We start from the raw sequence: 21,318 nt of genomic DNA on the forward strand, positions 1-21,318 counted from the left end.
GACGTGTAAAACAAATAGAGGACATTCCTTTGTCTGTTACAATGTCCCATCTGCAGAGAGTTTTTAAAATTGTTGTAACATTTCTTGCCGTTTACATTGTATTTGATATATACATAAGGATACACTATTTGTCACTACCAGGTATGTTTCACTAAATAACTGAGTGTATATTTTTTTTTTTTTGATTAAGTAGGCACGCTGTTGAGATTCAACTAAAACAAATTGATATAATTTTCCAGTCATGTTAGCTATAATTTACATACATGTTAGATACAACCGAATATTTTTTTTATATCTTAATTTGATATCATATTTGTCTAATTTTTCATCTACATATAAAATAATAATATTTAATAATTTGATGATTTTAATGTAATTTATCATAAAGTAGTAAATACAGAATTGTCATTATAGTGGACTTTTGCAGCAAAATGAAATTCTGGTAAAACACAGATTATATTGCTTTAAAGAGCTTAGTAATTGTATGCTTTGTAGTTCAAGTATTTTCATAAGACATTTGATGTGGTGACTAGATACATTCTTTCCATAGTTAGGTTATATGAATCATCTATTCGTTAAACGTGGGTATGGCATACGGTACGATTGTAATACAGAAGCAGAATACTTTGAAAGAGCGCTAAATGGGTCACAATATTGACCGTCCATGTTATAAAGAAAATCAACACCGGATGCAAAATCTATGATTGATAACAGTTGAAGTATAGTATTGTTGGTCAATGTGGTACTTTCTGTATATTATTTAACACGAGCCCTTATTCTTGCAGATATACACAAAGAAACTCTTCGGAATACGAACACAGTTCGAGCTGAAACCTGCATAGTACAAAAATATATAACAACAATCTGGGAAAGAAATTCACGATTGCGACAAAAGTGTAAGATCACAAAACAAGTGCTTACACCCACTAACGTAACGTTTTATAACTGGAAAAATCTAAACTATTGCAAGGTTCCAAAATGTGGCAGTACATTCTGGATGCAAGTATTTCTAGCTTTGAATAATGTTGAAAACATAAAAGACGTGTTTGGCAAAAGGCGGTCACTGTATCACAATAATGCTTTAAATAAAAAATCAACTATGGATCATTTTTCAGGCAGTGACGTCATCTTTCACGTGACAAGGAATCCGTATTCACGTTTATATTCGGCATACGTAGATAAGATATATCTACCGGGGTTCTGGGGAGTCGCTAGCGAAATAAACAAGAGAAATGGAAAGGCGTGTTCTCAATCTCCCAGTTTTGAAGAATTTTTGAAATTCATCATGAAAGAGAATTATCAGGACCCTCATTGGCAACCCATATCGGAGATATGTGGCTCTTGCAACGTGCCGTATAACGTTGTTAGTAAACAAGAGACGTTTAACAATGACGTGCAATTCATACTTGACCATCTGTCTATTTCAAGGCGCTTAAAGAAGGAATTCCTGACAAATTTAAAGAAAAAACATACGGAAAATTCTATCAAAGAAATCACCAAAGTTATGATAGGATATGCTAAAGAAGCACCGTGCCTGACATTTATCCAGTTCTGTCAAAGATTGTGGAAGTCTTTCAAAATTCAAGGATATATATCAAAATTGTTATCATTTCCTCTTTAAAAATTCAGAACTTTGAACTTCACCAATACCACTGCTATTGTAAAGATATACATCAAAGGTACTAAAAAAATTCACATGACTAGTGTGATGAAAAAGCAACAACGACAACATTATCTGGCAAAGGCGTACAAAGGTACCAGTCGCAAAGCAATAAAGGATTTGAAGCGAATGTACAAAGCTGATTTTGATCTCTATGGTTATTCTTATGAACTACCGAAAGAACATTGAAGAAACTTCAAGAAAACATTTGCACACAAATCACTGACATTGCATTCTTAGAGCCACTTTTCACCAATGTTATATTACCAGCGTCTCATATTTTATCATATATGAAACGAGTGAGGTGGTATCGAACACCTACCGGTATTAATGTAGACAAAAGTACATTATAATGAAAATACATTCATTGTTTTAGAATTTTCACATTTTACGTTTTTTGACCCTAAAAAAAAAAGTTCATAAAGTTTTTGGAAAGGTAAAATTTTTAAAGCCCCAGTGGGATTCGAACTCATTACTAATACATGTGGTAAACACTCTATAGTTAACACTCTTACCCACTGCGCTATGTTGTTAGGTAACAAATTTGGGAAAGGAAAAAAATTAAAAATCATATTTTATTTTATTGTATACTAGTATTTCAACAGGAAGTACGTTACATTATGGAGGTGTATCATACCACCTTAATGCACTGTGTTATAAGTGATTTAAATAGCATTTCTGGTGATTAAATACATGGTACACATGCTTTTAAGACTGTGACATATGGCAATGGTGAATATTTTTATTGCATACTACTTGAAAGATAAACTTTCCATCTTTAATATGATGTGAAAAAACAAAGTGATTTCAAATGATGAAAGGTGTCTTTTAAGCTTCCTTTTATTGCACATCATTCCAACAACTGTACAAAACTTCTCAGCAAAGAAAACAAATTTCATGATAAATTTTCTGGCTCACAAAATTTTATAATACAGTTATTATATATGATATTAGGGGGTGGCTCTACGTAATGGCAAAAATAAGGGGGATTGTATTCCCAAATGTAACAGGAAATGAGTGATGCGTGTCAATCCTAAAGATTTGTCAATGGAAATCGTGCTAACACAAGTAGCCAACAGTTCTAAATGAGTAATTGTTTAATGGTTTAATAGAAGTTTAAGATAGCTGATTACCTGAAAGGTTACCTGGTAATGGGTAGTGAATTACGAAGTCAAGGTAAAGACAGAACATATGTCTGGTGATATACATGTAGCTGCACCAATCTTTGACCCTCAGTATACAAATGTACATCGTATAGCACGACTAGTTAAAAAATGTATAGCATTAAATTACGCCAACTTCTTTGAAGTCGTCTCATTTAGAAGAATTATCATGCTCTGTATAAAACAGCTATCAACTCATTTAAATTGTAGTGTTTCCTTAAGGCAATGCCAATAGCACCTTTTGTGTCCCACTGCATCCCCTCCCAACGCTTTCAAAGTTCCGTTCCGTATTTGTCGTTTCTTCGCGAATTTACTCCTTTATCGGTCGGGAAGTTCATTGCGAGAATGATGTCCGTATTACTTTCTTTTGATTTAGTTGTATCTCGAAGGCCGCCTACCCAGGTTACCTCCGATTGGGCGGGGGTATAGCGATATGACTCATGAAAACCCCAACTTGTTTTTGTTTTCCTATGAATTATTACTAAGGAAAGGTGCACGATTTGCTGTTGTCCCCACATTACGTAGGTTCAGCCCTTCTTATCTCTGGAAGGAATTATTGACTCGCAGATACCAGTGTGTAGTCCGGGGATTTATTACCTTAAATTAGACTTCGGTTCCTCATGAAGAGATATAAAAACGCATCACTTTTAAATAGAATCCCATAATTAACTTAAGTGTTGCCCCGACCAACATTACATTTCATTCAAATGTAGTTCAAACTTAAAGAAGAGAAAAATCCTTCAGAGACTCAACAATTTGCATCATGCTCAATGTAAGGATTGTTACATCACTACTTTCTCTATTGGTCGGCATTGCAGCGGCAGGGGAGAAGGTGAGGGTTACTTTTCAATAAATAATGAATATTAAAAGTATATATGATACGACCTAATCAAATTTACCTCATGAAAACCAATTTTTGTGGGATTTTTAGGTGATTTGTATCGAAAATCGTCTTTAAAAGAATTCACTGTTTAAAAACATTATTTAGTATTGCTTACTTTCATATTATTTCTATGTCAATATGATGTGCATTTCATGTATAGATTTTTTTTATTTTCCAAACAAGTACACTTTTGTTAACAGTTGTAACAGATGATTTACATATGCGTTTTCTCTTTTATTATAATCCTAAGGCAAATAAGATTTTTAAGATAAATTGATATTTCATTACAATATATTATTTCATTCAAGTTGTTTTGCGATATAAAGAAATACTTAGTTTTTTAAGTCCTTTTAAGACGATTACGTCTCAGTAATCCCAAAGCAGTAAACAACGGTTATTACTTACCCGTTTTAAGATCTTGCATCTTAATAACTTAACTCTGTTTTGACAAAGTATACCATAAATATTTCTTTTCATATCATATTTTGATGTTCATTTGCCAGAAACCTTATCAAAAAGCATCATAAAGAGCGTGATTGCTATCTTTTATGGTCCACGTTATGATTTATTCTAAATTTGATGTTATACCAATCGAGAAAACATTCAACTTAATATAATTTCTTAGCTGTCCTTCAATCGTGTATAGTATAAATATTTCTTTTCATATCATATTCTCATGTTCACTTGCCAGAGGCCTTATCTAAAAGCACCACAAAAAGATTTTTCGCCATTTTAATGATCAACGTATTTGATGCTTTACCAATCCAATTCATTAGAGATGGAAGAAACATTTACCATTGCTCTTAAATATACTTTAATATGTTTCCGTTCGTATTTCTTTGTTCATTTATCTTTGTAGTTAGGATATTAACTCTATGCATGGACATTTGGTACGATTATTTTCAGCGCATTTTATTGTTGTAAATGAATTAAGAATACGATATTTTTCATATCAGATCTACCTCTTAAAATAATCGTGGTACATGTATATATTTTTGGCATCTTGGATTCCGTATTTTGATAATCTAAACAAAAAGTAAAAACAAAATCTAAATAATCAAAGGCGTTACAACAAGAATTAAATAATTCAGGTATGAACTAACTAGTTCATTCTTTTGCTTGTTTTTAAGAGAGAGAGAGATTTTCTTAATCCAGGTTATTTTTTTTATCAAAACCAAGGAGTCAATTAATGCGATTTTTTTACAATGGAAATTTGATTTATTCAGTAATGTTTAAATTCATGTACAAAATTAATTAAAGCTCTTCTTGTTTTCACGTCATCCACGAACAATAAAATTCAATGGAGAAATGGAAAGACAGATAGGGAAAGTTTTAAACAAATAACTTTCATCTTTTTTTTACCATTTCGCTAGGAAACATTTCAGTTTTTCGAGTGTGTTATTTAAACGTGCATCTTAAAGTATGCGTTCAGATGTCCATGTTATTCTTGACAACCTTATATGATCAAAGCGTTAATTAATGAAATGAAATCAAGAGGAATGAATAAATGCGCTAAGACTTGTCACAGAGGATGGGAATCTGATTTCCTTAACATTATTTTGATATATTCCCTTACTCCCAGTAACGCTTTAGATCGGCATGTTTGTCACTCCTCATTTAAATGGAAGAAAACAAACAAATCACCCATGTTGCATACCTCTACATCTAGACACAGAGTAGCTAAAGAGAAAGTTGTTTGATAAATCTTTAAACTTATATTTCCAATTGATAATAAAAACGATTTTAAGCTGTCCTTATTTAGTTGTAAACAAATTTCAGAGATCTGTAATCTTCTGTTGAACTTTTTAATTAGACATTTTATTTCAATTTAGATTGAAGACGTCATTTGCTCTTGGAAACCAAGAAGATCTTAATTATGCTGAATAAGATCCGAGTTTATCGTGACCCGAGATACTGAATTGATGAAAGTTCTTAAACAAAACCATACAACATGCCCCTATGAGTGCCGCGGCATATGTGACGTCACGGCTGACGTTCTGTTTTCTTTCATGCTTTTTTCTGGGTCGCAAACCTTGTTCAATATATTTAGGCGCAGTTAAAAAAGATCAAGGATAGAAATAACAAGACCATAAGAGTTGATTTTAATTTATTTACCCCATCTCGAACTTTTTGTGAATGGGATAATAGCACAGATCTCTGCCTTTCTTAGTTGTGTTGGTGTATAAAAAAATTCTGAGCAAACTTGAAACTTTCAATTCTTCTTAAGTAGTCTATATATAAATGAGATGAATTTAACGATTTTGATTAATCTAAGCTACATTGCAAGTCTTTTTTAAATCATTGTGGGGCTGACAAACATGTAAACCAAAGCCAGCAGTATGTAACTAATCAAACGAACTTTACTTAAAGATTTATATGAAAACAACTTACACTAAAAAGCTGTATTTAAAATTGTGGTTTTTTTTTTAAATAGACTTCAATGTTAACTTCAAGATGGGATAAAGTTGATGATATTTAATTTTCAAAGGTGAATCTTTATTCCTTAATTAACCCTTGAAATATCACACTAAGATTTTGCAATTTGCTATGAAATATAATAATTATGGATGCAATACATTACAGCAAATGAAAACTCATCCAATTTCAAAGACATTCCTGAATCAGTCATCAAAATATCAAACAGATTTTTAGTAGATTTTTAGTAGATATATAACACAAATTATATTTGCGAAAATACAACACAATAAACAATTATTTATTCCTTGTTTAATGTGTATCACCAACACATCCGATAAACTAGGGACGCATGGTATAATTTACAAAAGTACTTATTGTTGTAAGAGGAAGCTCCGACCGGCGGCGCACTGAATTAAACAAATTAATTCAAATCTTTTTTAAGAGGGAGATGAAGCTTCGGTTTTTTGTTCTTCATGTTCTGTTCAGATATGAAGTAGAAACTTTATGCAACAACCATTAGACACGAATTTAACTTTTAAGAATATAATATAATGAATTTATGAACCTGGGTTTTTTTTCAGTTTCATTTTACCTTAAGCGAAGATGAATTGTCTCATTACTTTGGAACCACATTATTGGAACAAGGTAGGAAATTTGATAATCCATTGTAACATGTCAGCCTCGAGTATTTCATGACATTTTAAAGGATGAAAACAAAATTACCTCGGTATTCAATGAACTGCTGAAATGTATTCCTAGTAATAACAACAATCAAAATCACCGTAAGCTTATCCACGGTATACTTCGAAAGCTTTTATGACATAATGAATGGACTTTCTATCTCATTGATATTATTTTTTAGTGTAATTTCCCTGTAGTTAGTCAAAAGTTGCGAAGGTCAAGGTTACTGTTTCAAAAATCTTGTAGATCCGTTTATATATGCGATTTTCTTTTTCATTATATAAGTGTACCACTTCAAAATTAGTTAATCTATATCTTTTTGGGATTCCCATTTTATCAAACAAGAGTATCAATAGTAAAACTCACGAAATTTATTGATTTTAAAAGTATTGTTTCGTTTTTCTCTATTTATAGTTCCGGATTACGAATTTATACCTGTGCAGTTTATAAAAGAAGAAGTAACGCCGGAATCTCGTAACATCACGTTGAAAGCTTTCGGTCAAGAGTACCGACTGTACCTTACAGAGAACAAGAACCTCTTATCTCCCGGTAAACTCATGCCTTTTTGAAAGATGATTGTATACATAACAAAACTATTTTTCTATTAAGATGTGTTTGGTTAGGAAACACAAACATGCGATAATGTAACAGCTAAACAAATTGTTTGAGGCTATCATCGTGATGAAACTATCAAGACAATTTGTTTTGCAAATGACCTCGATAACCTTCATTCATAAACAGTCTTGTTAAAACTTTGAAATAAATACAATGTGCAAAAAATGATAGTAATCTTTGATTCAGTTTGAGCACAAATAAATCAAGTTGGTTCAACGCACAACTATTGGAATCTTTTTTACCCTTTTGTCTTTCAGATTGTAAAATAAGCCAACTCCACTCTAATGGAAGCAAAGAAAGTGTTCCCTGTAGTAACACAAATGACAGCTGCCATTACATTGGTCGTTCGGAATCACATCCGGGTTCTGTTGTTGCCCTAAGTACCTGTGATGGATTGGTAATGAACACGATTCGTAGTAAAATCAGCACTAATCAAAAAATGATAATAACAATAAAGACTGCTATCGAATACACAATTGCCATTCAGTTGCTGGAAACCCGACTGATTAATCACTTAATTATTGATTAACTATTACTTTTCATAATTATTTGTGTTGTGTTTTTATTTTACAAAGATAACAACAAACATGGATAATTACGTGAATATGTTTAATCGGTTGAAATTTTTTAGCATTTTTTTCTTAGAAAATGTACCAGTTAGCGCTATACTATTGGGCAGTCTAGACTGATAATGAATGAAAAAGACATTTTATATCAATATATAATTATCCATATATATTAATTTTCCCCTCTCAGCAAATGAAAATTTATAACAACTTCATTAATTCGTTGAGGTACTATGAGAGGCAGATCACTATCCTCATACCTTATGTTAACCATTCACGACAAATGAAAACTTTTATCATTTTTCTTAAAGAAAGATGTGCGTCATTTGTTAACATAAATTAATTTGATGAAATAGACTGCACTCTTGAGTTCCTTTGTAAAAATTGTTATAAATTTAAAAATTACATCCAAAAAATCTATTAGAATTTTAACTCTGGCAGTAAACCTTGCAGTATTACTTATTTGCATAAAAATCTTTTTTTTAACTGTTGCAATAAACTTTGCAGTATTACTTATTTGCATAGGAATATTTCTTTCAGCATGGTGTTATTAGTGCTACAGATCACGATTTGTACATCCAACCTTTGCTGAAAATACACAAAAGATCGAGCTCACAACAAGGGAAACATCTTGCAATTAAACGTTCTGCACAGAGAGGAACAATTGCTTCGGGTACGAATTGGAAATAGTATCAGCAACAGCTGTTTGATCAATGCCATCAACGCAATGTTCATTGATAAATACAATCTCTGCATTACCTTAATCGATTTGAAGACAAAGCGTTTTTGAACAAATAAGTTACTTTTAGAAACAGTTAACTTAAGTATAAGAACGCATAAGAGTTGAACAGATGGCAGACCGCCCTTTTCATATTCAATAAACGTTTAACGTTTTATAATGGTCGTCATTACGAAACGATAAACACTAAACAGGAGGGCCATCAAAAAATTAAGGAAAAATCGAAGTATCGGCAGTACGGAGAAAGGTTCTCTGTTGATGTACAGTATTACATTTTTTGTTGGAATAAAACCAACAAAGACGTTTTCCACGTAATTATTTAGGAAAATAGCCCAATGTCTAAGAAGTTGTGATCCTTTATTATAATTAACTGTTTTAATCGGGTCAAAGAGGTCTCAGTTTTTCTTGATTTAGGATGGATTCTGGTTGTATAAACCTACTATGTTTCGACATACATGTATGTCTAATAGAAAACAAGTTGTGGGACAGTGAACATTAATAACAGTTAAAATATTAAGGGATCGATGGTAAAAATTTTATTGTTCAAATTCAAATTAATTGAAGAAATAGGGTCAGAAATTGATCCTTGCCATTTTTTTTGTAAAATCGATATTTTGATTTTGATTTCCCCCTATAATGGAGGGGATTTAAAATGAGGTCCGTTTTGGAAAACGTGCTACGTGCCATAAATAAATTTTTAAATTACGACCAAGGCTTCTTTAATTCTACTTGTTGAAAACCCTACATTCCAATTCGAGGATTAGATCTATGTTAACTTTTGCTACCATGTTACCTCAAGCTCAGCGACTAAATTAACATATTTAGAGCGCACGTTTAAAATACGTGATCACATCATGTCTTGTGATGTGTTTTTATCATTGAAGAAATTGCAATGACACAATGACATGTAATAATCTCTTTACTTTTTTACGAAGAACTACATCGGCATGCGAGTTAACATCCGGTAAACCGTGCATCGAGGCTATAGTTACTTCAATATGCTGAGAAACCCAAATTTTATGAAAAGTATGCCTAGTTCGTCTATATTGATTTTCATATGCATGGTGTATCTCTTCAAAATGCCAATCTTGTTAAAACATGAATGAGAAAACAGAAAAAATCTTTTATTATTTGTTAAATCTTTTTGAAGTTTTGCTGTCTGTGTGACAAAATGGCACAAACGTCTCTTTTGATGTCGTTTTGCCATTTTTGGTTACTATTTCTGATGTGATTTTTATAGTAACATTGGCGATGTGTTTGCCTTCAATCCGATGAAACGAGAGAGAGAGAGAGAGAGAGAGAGAGAGAGAGAGAGAGAGAGAGAGAGAGAGAGAGAGAGATTGGTTTTATTGAGTTACTGAGTCTTTTGCTTTGAATTTGGTGAAAAATATGTAACTCTTTAAAAGTAAGACAATCCAAGGCTGTAATAATATAAGACAAAATATCATCCATTGAATTCGTTGTTGGAAACGCTGATTCAGCTTTGAATACGAGCTAAAACTTAAAATACAATCATTTCCCAATTTGCTTTGGAGAAAATGGATATTTAGCGTGCTGTCTGAGACGTAGAACTGATTCTGTCATGCAATCATACAATTAACTAATTTTCCTCAAGTCTGGTCTTAATCAAGGAGGAAAAGTATACAAATCTAAATCTGCCTTGTTCTTACAAAGTTTCTGCAGTATAATCCTAAGCGTACGGTCTCCAATAATGATGATAATTACCATTAATCTAGATGAACAGAAACGAATGATCAGACGGTCAGCAAGACGTTACTTGGAGACGAAAGTAGTCGTGGCCCCTGATAGCCATAAGTTCCACGGCAGTGACACCACGAGATTTGTAACAACAGTCATGAATATGGTATGCTTTGCTTTAGACTCTTTGATCAGAAGTTAAAACCCACAAGAGTGTATAAACAACAATACACATGTTTATATATCTTACAGGTGTTATTTGTTCTCTGCTATTTGATAAATAAAATAATAAATAAATTAACTATACACGTGGTTCCACAAACCATGCTTATGATGTATTAAATGTGAAGTCAATAAATATCCAAGTTTACAAGGCACATATTAGGTATTGGTGTCATTCATATTTCGTATCTATTGACTTTTTATCTGTATTCCTTTTGTCTTATTGCTTTGGGGAGATTTGTCTCGCATGTTTTTGTGGTGTATTTATTTCATCTTTTTTTTTTCGAATTTTAAAATTTCGATAAAAAAAAATGATAAAGGGCAGTTTTTTTCCTAAACATTGATCCTTCTGTTTTCAGTATTTAAGTACATCTACTACCATTTAGTCCAATAACAAATGGGCACAGTCAGACACCGTTAAAGCCGATTACCTCGATCTGTTACCCAGGTCAGAGACGGGGTCTCACAGGGACACGAAAATCCTCTCTGCCGTTCCTCGACTTTCGTAAATGATAAAATAATGGCCACGAAGAATAAAAAAAACCAACCAGTATAGTTACAGCTGATAGAAGTGTCCTTCGGGTCTCCACGCTTCCGGCTCGTGATGCATTTACCACAATAAATTATCATAATAACTTTAAAGAACATCACAAGGGCTAAAACATAACCCGATATATTTAAAAATGATAGTTAAAAGATTGTTTTTGTTTTAGTTATCATTTTGCTTAATTCCTTACGTTGGCATCTTCTTATATTTTTAATTCTCTTGCAGTTGATCGCATTACATCAATGCCAATATCTTACACTATATAAAGGCTACACACAATATTTTGAAATATATATATATATATATATATATATATATATATATATATATATATATATATATATATATATATATATATATATATATATATATATATATTGGGTATGGTATTTACATGGATTTAGTAACGTACATTGTATACATCCTCTCTCGAAAAAAAATAAAGGAATTATACTGCTAAAATATTTTATAGTATACCTTCGGTGGACTTTATGCGTGATGGATTTGCTCAATCAACTAAAGTTTTGTTAAGGTCAAGTTTGTGCTAACATTTATTTTATTTCAAACGAATTGTTAAGAATTCTTTGGATGAATACATGTGCCGTTAATTTTCAGAAACTGAAAACGGTTATTCTAAACTTTGAATATGATATACTTTCATCCCTATTGATATATCAACATTCTTAACATATGATCGCGAGTTCTATGTTCATAGTGATGTGCTTTATGGTTAGTGACGATGCCATTTGGGTAATTATTTACCGTATATACCGTATTCCACAACGGGATGTCAAATATGAGTTCCAACGCGTTGTTCCTGCAAATACGTTTAAGTTCCTAGCGCTGTTCGATTTAAGAAAATATGTAATCACTGTGGCATTTTTAAAGCGCTAAGCATAGCTCAGCGCTTTATTAGACTTCTACTTCCGGTGCAACGAATAACCGCCCCCTATGAGCAGAAGTTTACATCATTTAAACTGGTTAGGGAACCAGTTTCAGGAGCGGCACGGGCTAGTACGGGCTACTGTGAATTTAATGTACAGGGCTTACATACATCATTGCTGGGGCTGCCACACAGTGATGAGGAAATATATTGCGTATACAGAAACTAAAATGTTATATACATATATCTTTTATATACAAACAGAAGCTGGGTTAGCGCTTTTCAGTACTATCAGTACTTTGATTAAATAAAGCATCATTCATGTTAACATTATTTTAAACTTTTTTTCCCTTCTGTCCATGGTGTTTCCATTATATGTTACCCATTACAAATAGTCATAGAGCTTTGGCTGAAATAATAAGTTTGCCACAAGGATACTAAGTATTTAAGTTATTATCAAAAAGGGCAAGCAGTTGCAGCCTTAAACTCTTAAAGTGACTACTTACTCAGTAAAGAAGTTATGATAATTTGACAATGATCATTGTATTTTTAGGCAGCAAGAATTTTTCTGGATCCTTCCCTAGGCGACAGCAAGCTGTATTTGGCTATGGTGGAAATAACAGTTCTAGCGGAGGAGAGGGTACCGTTTCACAATATTTGAGTTTTTCACATTCTAATCCTGTAATTTAATTATACCCACGGAGAAAGAAAGCATTGTTTTTTGTGTGACTGCAGAATTGCATTTCTGTAAAGTTTGCTTTAGATATCAATTAACTGGGAGAAAATGCAATTCAATGCAGTTAGCACTCGGTTTTAGAATCTTTTAAAAGCTAGAAACCTTCCGGCTATACAGGAAACCCATCCTTTATATCTACCAAACTGTCAAAGCGCCACCGCGCTATCTTTAATAGCCCACCATAAATGCTGAAATTCGATCTCTGATTGATTGCCGTACTTTTTTCAAGGTTTCGTCGCTCTCTGCATGTTTTCCATTAAAGATGGTTTTATCCAAGACCTATACTCGTTCTCTCATTATCGCATTTAATTTTATAAGAGGAGTTATATCTTGGTCTAAATTGGACTTAATGCTAAATACAGCTTTCTGTGTTTATGAGAACAGTCTTATTCCCTAGAAGTATGTTTACGAATAAAGACATTGAACCATTTCACATTTATTGTATGAACTAACCCTTAGTTGCTGTTTGTTTAGTTTTTTTTTATCTTAACCAAAAACTGTTTGATGTTTTACATATGGCTGCTCTGAGGATATGTGTCTTCACACTTTCTTTTGCTCAATCTTTTTCATATTAATATATATAAAGCAAGACCGTCAAGTTTTGATTAGTTTTTGTCACGTTGCTGATTATTTATCTTTGACCAGTCGGACTTGAAGATCGTGGAAGACTCTGGCGACCTTCTGAATGCATTTTGCCAATGGCAGAAGAAACATGACCCCCAAGACCAAGCTGACCCTAGATACCCGGATGTATCCATACTTATCACAAAGTACGTGTATATAACGTTACGGTAGGCTTTATGCAAGTAAACACAAAACTAAACTTCCTGTTTTATTTTGTTTATAAAACTCCATTCTTATACTATTTAGCATCTCAACGTTGACTGCAACAGTGTTTAATAGTTGGAATTCAACATGATCATTGGTTATTGTATCTATGAAACAATATTTACATTTTCCAGTGTCTTTGTCTGTGATAATACTACAAATCGATTTTGTAATGTGTAGTCCAACACATTCCATCAATGACTATTTTAAATATTTAATCGTACAATTTATGAAAATTATATGAGTATTAAATAAGGAATCATTATTTGAATATTACGAGGTGATTAAATACAGTCGGGTTGATCAAATCTGTCATTAAGCCATTCGGACTTTATTGGATTTGATCACCCCGACCGTATTTGATCAACTCATAATACTCAATGAATGATTCTTTATTCCTCAATTCAAAAATATTAGCCATGTTGTAATGGCATTGGTTTAGCGTATTTGTGTCATGTCGTTAAAACGTACTCATCCATTTGAGGTCAAAATCACTTGACAAAGTCATCCTAAAGCTAGCCATTATCCTAAAAGTGTCTGTACATTCACCTTACACGATTAATGTCATTCATTGACAGAATTAATTGAGAATTTACCGAATTTATACTAGTATACACCGGGCTAAGGCAGTTAAGATTTTATAAGTCGCAAACTGAAGCTGCTGAATTTATTCCTTTTTTGTTATTGTTCATCATTAAGTACAGAAAAAAATGCTTAGAGATGGCAATACATGTAAAAATTAACTATATTTCCCAATAAAAAATTAATTATCTTTCCCAGTGCATTATTTAATAATAGTTATGAAACGTCACAAACGTCAATGACCTCTCTATTGCGTTCCATATACTTTTAAGCCCAATTATTAAAAAATGATATATTGAATTTTTTCTCCTTATTAATTTTTTTTTATTTTTAACCGGGTTTTCCGAAGGAAAAATCCGGTTATTAAAATGGTGAAAATGGCGGGCGGGCGGGCGGCTGCCAAAAGGGTACCCTCATTGTACGGATAACTCCTCCTATAGTTTTCAAGATAGGAAGTTGTTGTTTTGCAGATCAATTGTACATATATCAGAGGTGTGCATATTGCTAGGATTTTGATTTCTGATGATTTACGAAAAAAATACCAGCTTTTGAACTTAGTCATTTTTTGGCAAAATATTGCATATAGGGTACCCTCATTGTACGGATAACTCCTCCTACAGTTTTCAAGATAGGAAGTTGTTGTTTTGGATATCAATTGTACATATATCAGAGGTGTGCATATTGCTAGGATTTTGATTTCTGATAATTTATGAAAAAAATACCAGCTTTTGAACTTAGTCATTTTTTGGCAAAATATTGCATATAGGGTACCCTCATTGTACGGATAACTCCTGCTACAGTTTTCAAGATAGGAAGTTATTGTTTTGCAGATCAATTGTGCATATATCAGAGGTGTGCATATTGCTAGGATTTTGATTTCCGATAATTTATGAAAAAAATACTAGCTTTTGTACTTAGTCACTTTTGGCAAAATATTGCATATAGGGTACCCTCATTGTATGTCTAACTCCTCCTACAGATTTCAAGATATGAAGTTGTTCTTTTGCAGATCAATTGTACATAGGGTATATCAGAGGTGTGCATATTGCTAGGATTTTGATTTCTGATAATTTATGAAAAAAATACCAGCTTTTGAACTTAGTCACTTTTTGGCAAAATATTGCATATAGGGATACACCATTTCACTGAATATGGGTTGACATGGATTATGGATAAAGTTCACATAAAAGAAAACCCGGTTTGCTGTCACAATGACAGCTTTTCACTTGTTTTGTTTTTTTTATTTAAAAGTAGCAGTTTGAACACTTCATCGTATGATTATAACGGGTACACTTTTGCGTTGATAACATAGGACAGATCTTGTGAAAAATGGGGACAAGATGAACGTGGGTCTCGGAACGATGGGCGGGGTCTGCTACACGGACCGGAAGTGCACGGTGAACCAGGATTCCGGACTCGACACGGCCTACACTATCGTACATGAACTTGGACACGCGTATGGCATATAAAACATCTTATCGTCATTTATTTCGTTTGTTTAATAAAGTAACCGTCAATGCATGTTAAAATCAATAAAAGTTTCGTTTGATTTCTAAGTATGGAAGTAACCCAATCCTTAATTATTAATGTATTTTTATCTGAACAATTTAATATCTATCTGTCAATCAGCTTGTGAAATCTTATCCATGTATTTTTATCCGAACAATCTATATGTGCTTTGATGAATGATTAGTTATTTTACGTTGCAGGTTGGGGATGAAACACGATGGCGATAGTAACCAGTGTACTCCCAACCAGTACATCATGTCCCCCTACGGCTCCACCAGCTCTGATAACGCCCGGTGGTCCACGTGCAGTGCTCAGTACCTCAGAGACTACCTAAGGTGGGTCAGCAGCCATCTTAGATTGTAGCTGATGTCCAACATAGTCCAGTGCATGTAAAATACCAGTACTTTTGCTAATGTCTACATTCTTTCAGTCTATTTATCTATCTGTGTATCTTTGTGTTTCTTTGTTACAATTAGCTACTGGTAATCACAACTTACGTCTTCGCAAATTTTCCCAGGTATTTCTATAAACATTAAATTAACAAATATATCTCTTACATAAGTCAATTTAAAACGTTCAGTGTAATGAAATAAACTATGATTAATTTACCAAGAGATCTGGACCAATCATTATTCTGATTTTTTAGTTTACTTTTAGTGCATTAGTGTAATACATGTAGTCGATTAAGAAAAGTGCATCCCCACTCAGAAAGACGACAAAAAGAAATCAACATTGTGCTATTATGCAAATATCCCATACCCCTGGGAATATTTCGCCTAATTTCAATAACACGAATCTAAGCACGAATTTGTTTTGCCAATCTGTTGTGGTGCTGTTGATCGAAGCACCCCGAGCATTTGACATGTAAAGAGCAGAAAGTTAGAATCAGATAAGTTTAAGGCATTGCCGTATCTTGTTTCTGCATATAGATCTAGTTATTTATTGTAGCCGGACTGAGCTATTTGATTTGTGACAAGGGTGTTACGATCATGATTAGATATATGTACATTATACTTGTAATTAGGTGGAATTTTCGTGAGGTGAGATATGAAACAAGAGGTACACAGCTTCATTTTTGGAGTCTATGTATTTGATTGCGTTCTTTAATTTTCAGATATTGTTTATTTTAACTTAATTTTCACAATAGTTTTAATCGCTTTAATTACATTTTTCTGGTAAATAGATAATAATATAACATGTCGAAATGCAAAACTAAAAAGTCTAGAAAGATTATAAACAGGCATTGAGTAGCAGTGACAGATTTTAGCGACATATATACGTAAATAAAAAGGTGACATGTACTCTAAAAAAGATCAAGTACAAAGTAAAGAAAAAGTATTAAAAATATTTTAATTCCCAAAAGGTAAGATGGTCTAATAAGTCTAATAAGTCTAATAAGGCTATTTGTTATCCATTATCGGTTTTAATTTTCTCGTTTTATCGCTGAATTCATCCATTATGAACTCAGGAGCTTTTAAAGAGCTTGTGAGTGCATGGTTTGGGATGTTCTTAAAGACTAATTAAAGCTACCATTTCAATCACAGCAGTCGGAAACAAGAACACGCACTTTTAAGCTAAGTTTATTACCATGTATGCTTATAAACCAGGATCACCGAGGAACTAATTCTAAGAACAAACCTAATGTTTATGCCTAAATACCAGTACCATCGTTGGAATCTTGAATACTTTCTACAAATTTCTTAATTAAGTCCAAGGTCAAAACAATTATGTAATTACTAGAACCTGATTCTTAATCAATGAAAGCATTAATCAATACAGTTAGATTTAGTACTTCCCATTATATTTCACCTCATAATGCAAACTATAGGGCAATAATTGCACAATATCTGGGAATGGGATCGAATAATGTTCCTTACCTTTACCTAATACAATGAAGACATAATACATGTAATATGAATGGATGTAGAACAAAAGAATGTTTATATATGGATGGGTAGTAGGATTGTAGTTACTCTGTACCTTCTGTACTCTGTTTATCCACAGTGGGTAGTAAGATTGTAGTTACTCTGTAGCTTCTGTACTCTGTTTATCCACAGTGGGTAGTGAGATTATAGTTACTCTGTACTCTGTTTATCCACAGTGGGTAGTAAGATAGTAGTTACTCTGTACTCTGTTTATTCACAGTGAGTAGTGAGATTGTAGTTACTCTGTACTCTGTTTATCCACAGTGGGTAGTAAGATAGTAGTTACTCTGTAGCTTCTGTACTCTGTTTATCCACAGTGGGTAGTGAGATTATAGTTACTCTGTACTCTGTTTATCCACAGTGGGTAGTGAGATAGTAGTTACTCTGTAGCTTCTGTACTCTGTTTATCCACAGTGGGTAGTGAGATTAAAGTTACTCTGTACTCTGTTTATCCACAGTGGGTAGTGAGATAGTAGTTACTCTGTAGCTTCTGTTCTCTGTTTATCCACAGTGGGTAGTAAGATAGTAGTTACTCTGTAGCTTCTGTTCTCTGTTTATCCACAGTGAGTAGTGAGATTATAGTTACTCTGTACTCTGTTTATCCACAGTGGGTAGTAAGATAGTAGTTACTCTGTAGCTTCTGTTCTCTGTTTATCCACAGTGAGTAGTGAGATTGTAGTTACTCTGTACTCTGTTTATCCACAGTGGGTAGTAAGATAGTAGTTACTCTGTAGCTTCTGTACTCTGTCTATCCACAGTGGGTAGTAAGATAGTAGTTACTCTGTAGCTTCTGTACTCTGTTTATCCACAGTGGGTAGTGAGATTAAAGTTACTCTGTACTCTGTTTATCCACAGTGGGTAGTGAGATAGTAGTTACTCTGTAGCTTCTGTACTCTGTTTATCCACAGTGGGTAGTGAGATAGAAGTTACTCTGTAGCTTCTGTACTCTGTTTATCCACAGTGGGTAGTGAGATTAAAGTTACTCTGTACTCTGTTTATCCACAGTGGGTAGTGAGATAGTAGTTACTCTGTAGCTTCTGTACTCTGTTTATCCACAGTGAGTAGTAAGATAGTAGTTACTCTGTAGCTTCTGTACTCTGTTTATCCACAGTGAGTAGTGAGATAGTAGTTACTCTGTAGCTTCTGTACTCTGTTTATCCACAGTGGGTAGTGAGATTAAAGTTACTATGTACTCTGTTTATCCACAGTGGGTAGTGAGATAGTAGTTACTCTGTAGCTTCTGTTCTCTGTTTATCCACAGTGGGTAGTAAGATAGTAGTTACTCTGAAGCTTCTGTTCTCTGTTTATCCACAGTGAGTAGTGAGATTATAGTTACTCTGTACTCTGTTTATCCACAGTGGGTAGTAAGATAGTAGTTACTCTGTAGCTTCTGTTCTCTGTTTATCCACAGTGAGTAGTGAGATTGTAGTTACTCTGTACTCTGTTTATCCACAGTGGGTAGTAAGATAGTAGTTACTCTGTAGCTTCTGTACTCTGTCTATCCACAGTGGGTAGTAAGATAGTAGTTACTCTGTAGCTTCTGTACTCTGTTTATCCACAGTGGGTAGTGAGATTAAAGTTACTCTGTACTCTGTTTATCCACAGTGGGTAGTGAGATAGTAGTTACTCTGTAGCTTCTGTACTCTGTTTATCCACAGTGGGTAGTGAGATAGTAGTTACTCTGTAGCTTCTGTACTCTGTTTATCCACAGTGGGTAGTGAGATTAAAGTTACTCTGTACTCTGTTTATCCACAGTGGGTAGTGAGATAGTAGTTACTCTGTAGCTTCTGTACTCTGTTTATCAACAGTGAGTAGTAAGATAGTAGTTACTCTGTAGCTTCTGTACTCTGTTTATCCACAGTGAGTAGTGAGATAGTAGTTACTCTGTAGCTTCTGTACTCTGTTTATCCACAGTGGGTAGTGAGATTGTAGTTACTCTGTACTCTGTTTATCCACAGTGAGTAGTGAGATTGTAGTTACTCTGTACCTTCTGTACTCTGTTTATCCACAGTGAGTAGTGAGATTGTAGTTACTCTGTAGCTTCTGTTCTCTGTTTATCCACAGTGAGTAGTGAGATTGTAGTTACTCTGTACTCTGTTTATCCACAGTGAGTAGTGAGATTGTAGTTACTCAGTAGCTTCTGTACTCTGTTTATCCACAGTGGGTAGTGAGTTTGTAGTTACTCTGTAGCTTCTGTTCTCTGTTTATCCACAGTGGGTAGTGAGTTTGTAGTTACTCTGTACTCTGTTTATCCACAGTGGGTAATGAGATTGTAGTTACTCTGTACTCTGTTTATCCACAGTGGGTAGTGAGATTGTAGTTACTCTGTACTCTGTTTATTCACAGTGAGTAGTGAGATTGTAGTTACTCTGTACTCTGTTTATCCACAGTGGGTAGTAAGATAGTAGTTACTCTGTAGCTTCTGTACTCTGTTTATCCACAGTGGGTAGTGAGATTATAGTTACTCTGTACTCTGTTTATCCACAGTGGGTAGTGAGATAGTAGTTACTCTGTAGCTTCTGTACTCTGTTTATCCACAGTGGGTAGTGAGATTAAAGTTACTCTGTACTCTGTTTATCCACAGTGGGTAGTGAGATAGTAGTTACTCTGTAGCTTCTGTTCTCTGTTTATCCACAGTGGGTAGTAAGATAGTAGTTACTCTGTAGCTTCTGTTCTCTGTTTATCCACAGTGAGTAGTGAGATTATAGTTACTCTGTACTCTGTTTATCCACAGTGGGTAGTAAGATAGTAGTTACTCTGTAGCTTCTGTTCTCTGTTTATCCACAGTGAGTAGTGAGATTGTAGTTACTCTGTACTCTGTTTATCCACAGTGGGTAGTAAGATAGTAGTTACTCTGTAGCTTCTGTACTCTGTCTATCCACAGTGGGTAGTAAGATAGTAGTTACTCTGTAGCTTCTGTACTCTGTTTATCCACAGTGGGTAGTGAGATTAAAGTTACTCTGTACTCTGTTTATCCACAGTGGGTAGTGAGATAGTAGTTACTCTGTAGCTTCTGTACTCTGTTTATCCACAGTGGGTAGTGAGATAGTAGTTACTCTGTAGCTTCTGTACTCTGTTTATCCACAGTGGGTAGTGAGATTAAAGTTACTCTGTACTCTGTTTATCCACAGTGGGTAGTGAGATAGTAGTTACTCTGTAGCTTCTGTACTCTGTTTATCCACAGTGAGTAGTAAGATAGTAGTTACTCTGTAGCTTCTGTACTCTGTTTATCCACAGTGAGTAGTGAGATAGTAGTTACTCTGTAGCTTCTGTACTCTGTTTATCCACAGTGGGTAGTGAGATTAAAGTTACTCTGTACTCTGTTTATCCACAGTGGGTAGTGAGATAGTAGTTACTCTGTAGCTTCTGTTCTCTGTTTATCCACAGTGGGTAGTAAGATAGTAGTTACTCTGTAGCTTCTGTTCTCTGTTTATCCACAGTGAGTAGTGAGATTATAGTTACTCTGTACTCTGTTTATCCACAGTGGGTAGTAAGATAGTAGTTACTCTGTAGCTTCTGTTCTCTGTTTATCCACAGTGAGTAGTGAGATTGTAGTTACTCTGTACTCTGTTTATCCACAGTGGGTAGTAAGATAGTAGTTACTCTGTAGCTTCTGTACTCTGTCTATCCACAGTGGGTAGTAAGATAGTAGTTACTCTGTAG

General features: G+C 33.9%; 2 protein-coding genes across 5 annotated transcripts in view; both read left to right on the forward strand.

Moving 5' to 3' along the window:
- On the forward strand, nt 1-1,762 carry LOC109619736 (carbohydrate sulfotransferase 10-like). Its single transcript, XM_020070568.3, has 2 exons — nt 1-141; nt 786-1,762. Exons 1-2 carry the CDS (start codon nt 42-44, stop codon nt 1,619-1,621), a joined length of 936 nt encoding a protein of 311 aa, XP_019926127.3. The 5' UTR covers nt 1-41; the 3' UTR covers nt 1,622-1,762.
- A 1,663-nt stretch (nt 1,763-3,425) lies between these two features.
- LOC105336114 (A disintegrin and metalloproteinase with thrombospondin motifs 1) overlaps nt 3,426-21,318 on the forward strand; it is a 44,851-nt gene continuing 26,958 nt past the window's right edge. Inside the window, exons 1-10 of one of the 4 annotated variants that reach the window (XM_066075068.1) lie at nt 3,426-3,655; nt 6,706-6,769; nt 7,220-7,354; nt 7,678-7,817; nt 8,527-8,659; nt 10,462-10,589; nt 12,629-12,715; nt 13,457-13,581; nt 15,534-15,677; nt 15,931-16,065. In XM_066075068.1, the coding sequence (XP_065931140.1) occupies nt 3,587-3,655; nt 6,706-6,769; nt 7,220-7,354; nt 7,678-7,817; nt 8,527-8,659; nt 10,462-10,589; nt 12,629-12,715; nt 13,457-13,581; nt 15,534-15,677; nt 15,931-16,065 (1,160 nt within the window). In that variant the 5' untranslated portion in view covers nt 3,426-3,586. The remainder of the gene's footprint in view (nt 3,656-6,705; nt 6,770-7,219; nt 7,355-7,677; nt 7,818-8,526; nt 8,660-10,461; nt 10,590-12,628; nt 12,716-13,456; nt 13,582-15,533; nt 15,678-15,930; nt 16,066-21,318) is intronic. The other 3 variants (XM_034447962.2, XM_034447960.2, XM_034447959.2) reach the window with 3 other exon arrangements.

Source organism: Magallana gigas, chromosome 2 (genome assembly GCF_963853765.1).
Source record: "Magallana gigas chromosome 2, xbMagGiga1.1, whole genome shotgun sequence".
In the NCBI taxonomy this organism is placed as follows: domain Eukaryota; kingdom Metazoa; phylum Mollusca; class Bivalvia; order Ostreida; family Ostreidae; genus Magallana; species Magallana gigas.

What these genes read in the sequence shown, in the direction of transcription:
- LOC109619736 (XM_020070568.3), top strand. Translation starts at nt 42, where the DNA reads ATGTCCCATCTGCAGAGAGTTTTTAAAATTGTTGTAACATTTCTTGCC. An exon ending in ACACTATTTGTCACTACCAG is followed by an intron (nt 142 to 785) that starts GTATGTTTCACT and finishes TTATTCTTGCAG; the next exon opens with ATATACACAAAGAAACTCTT.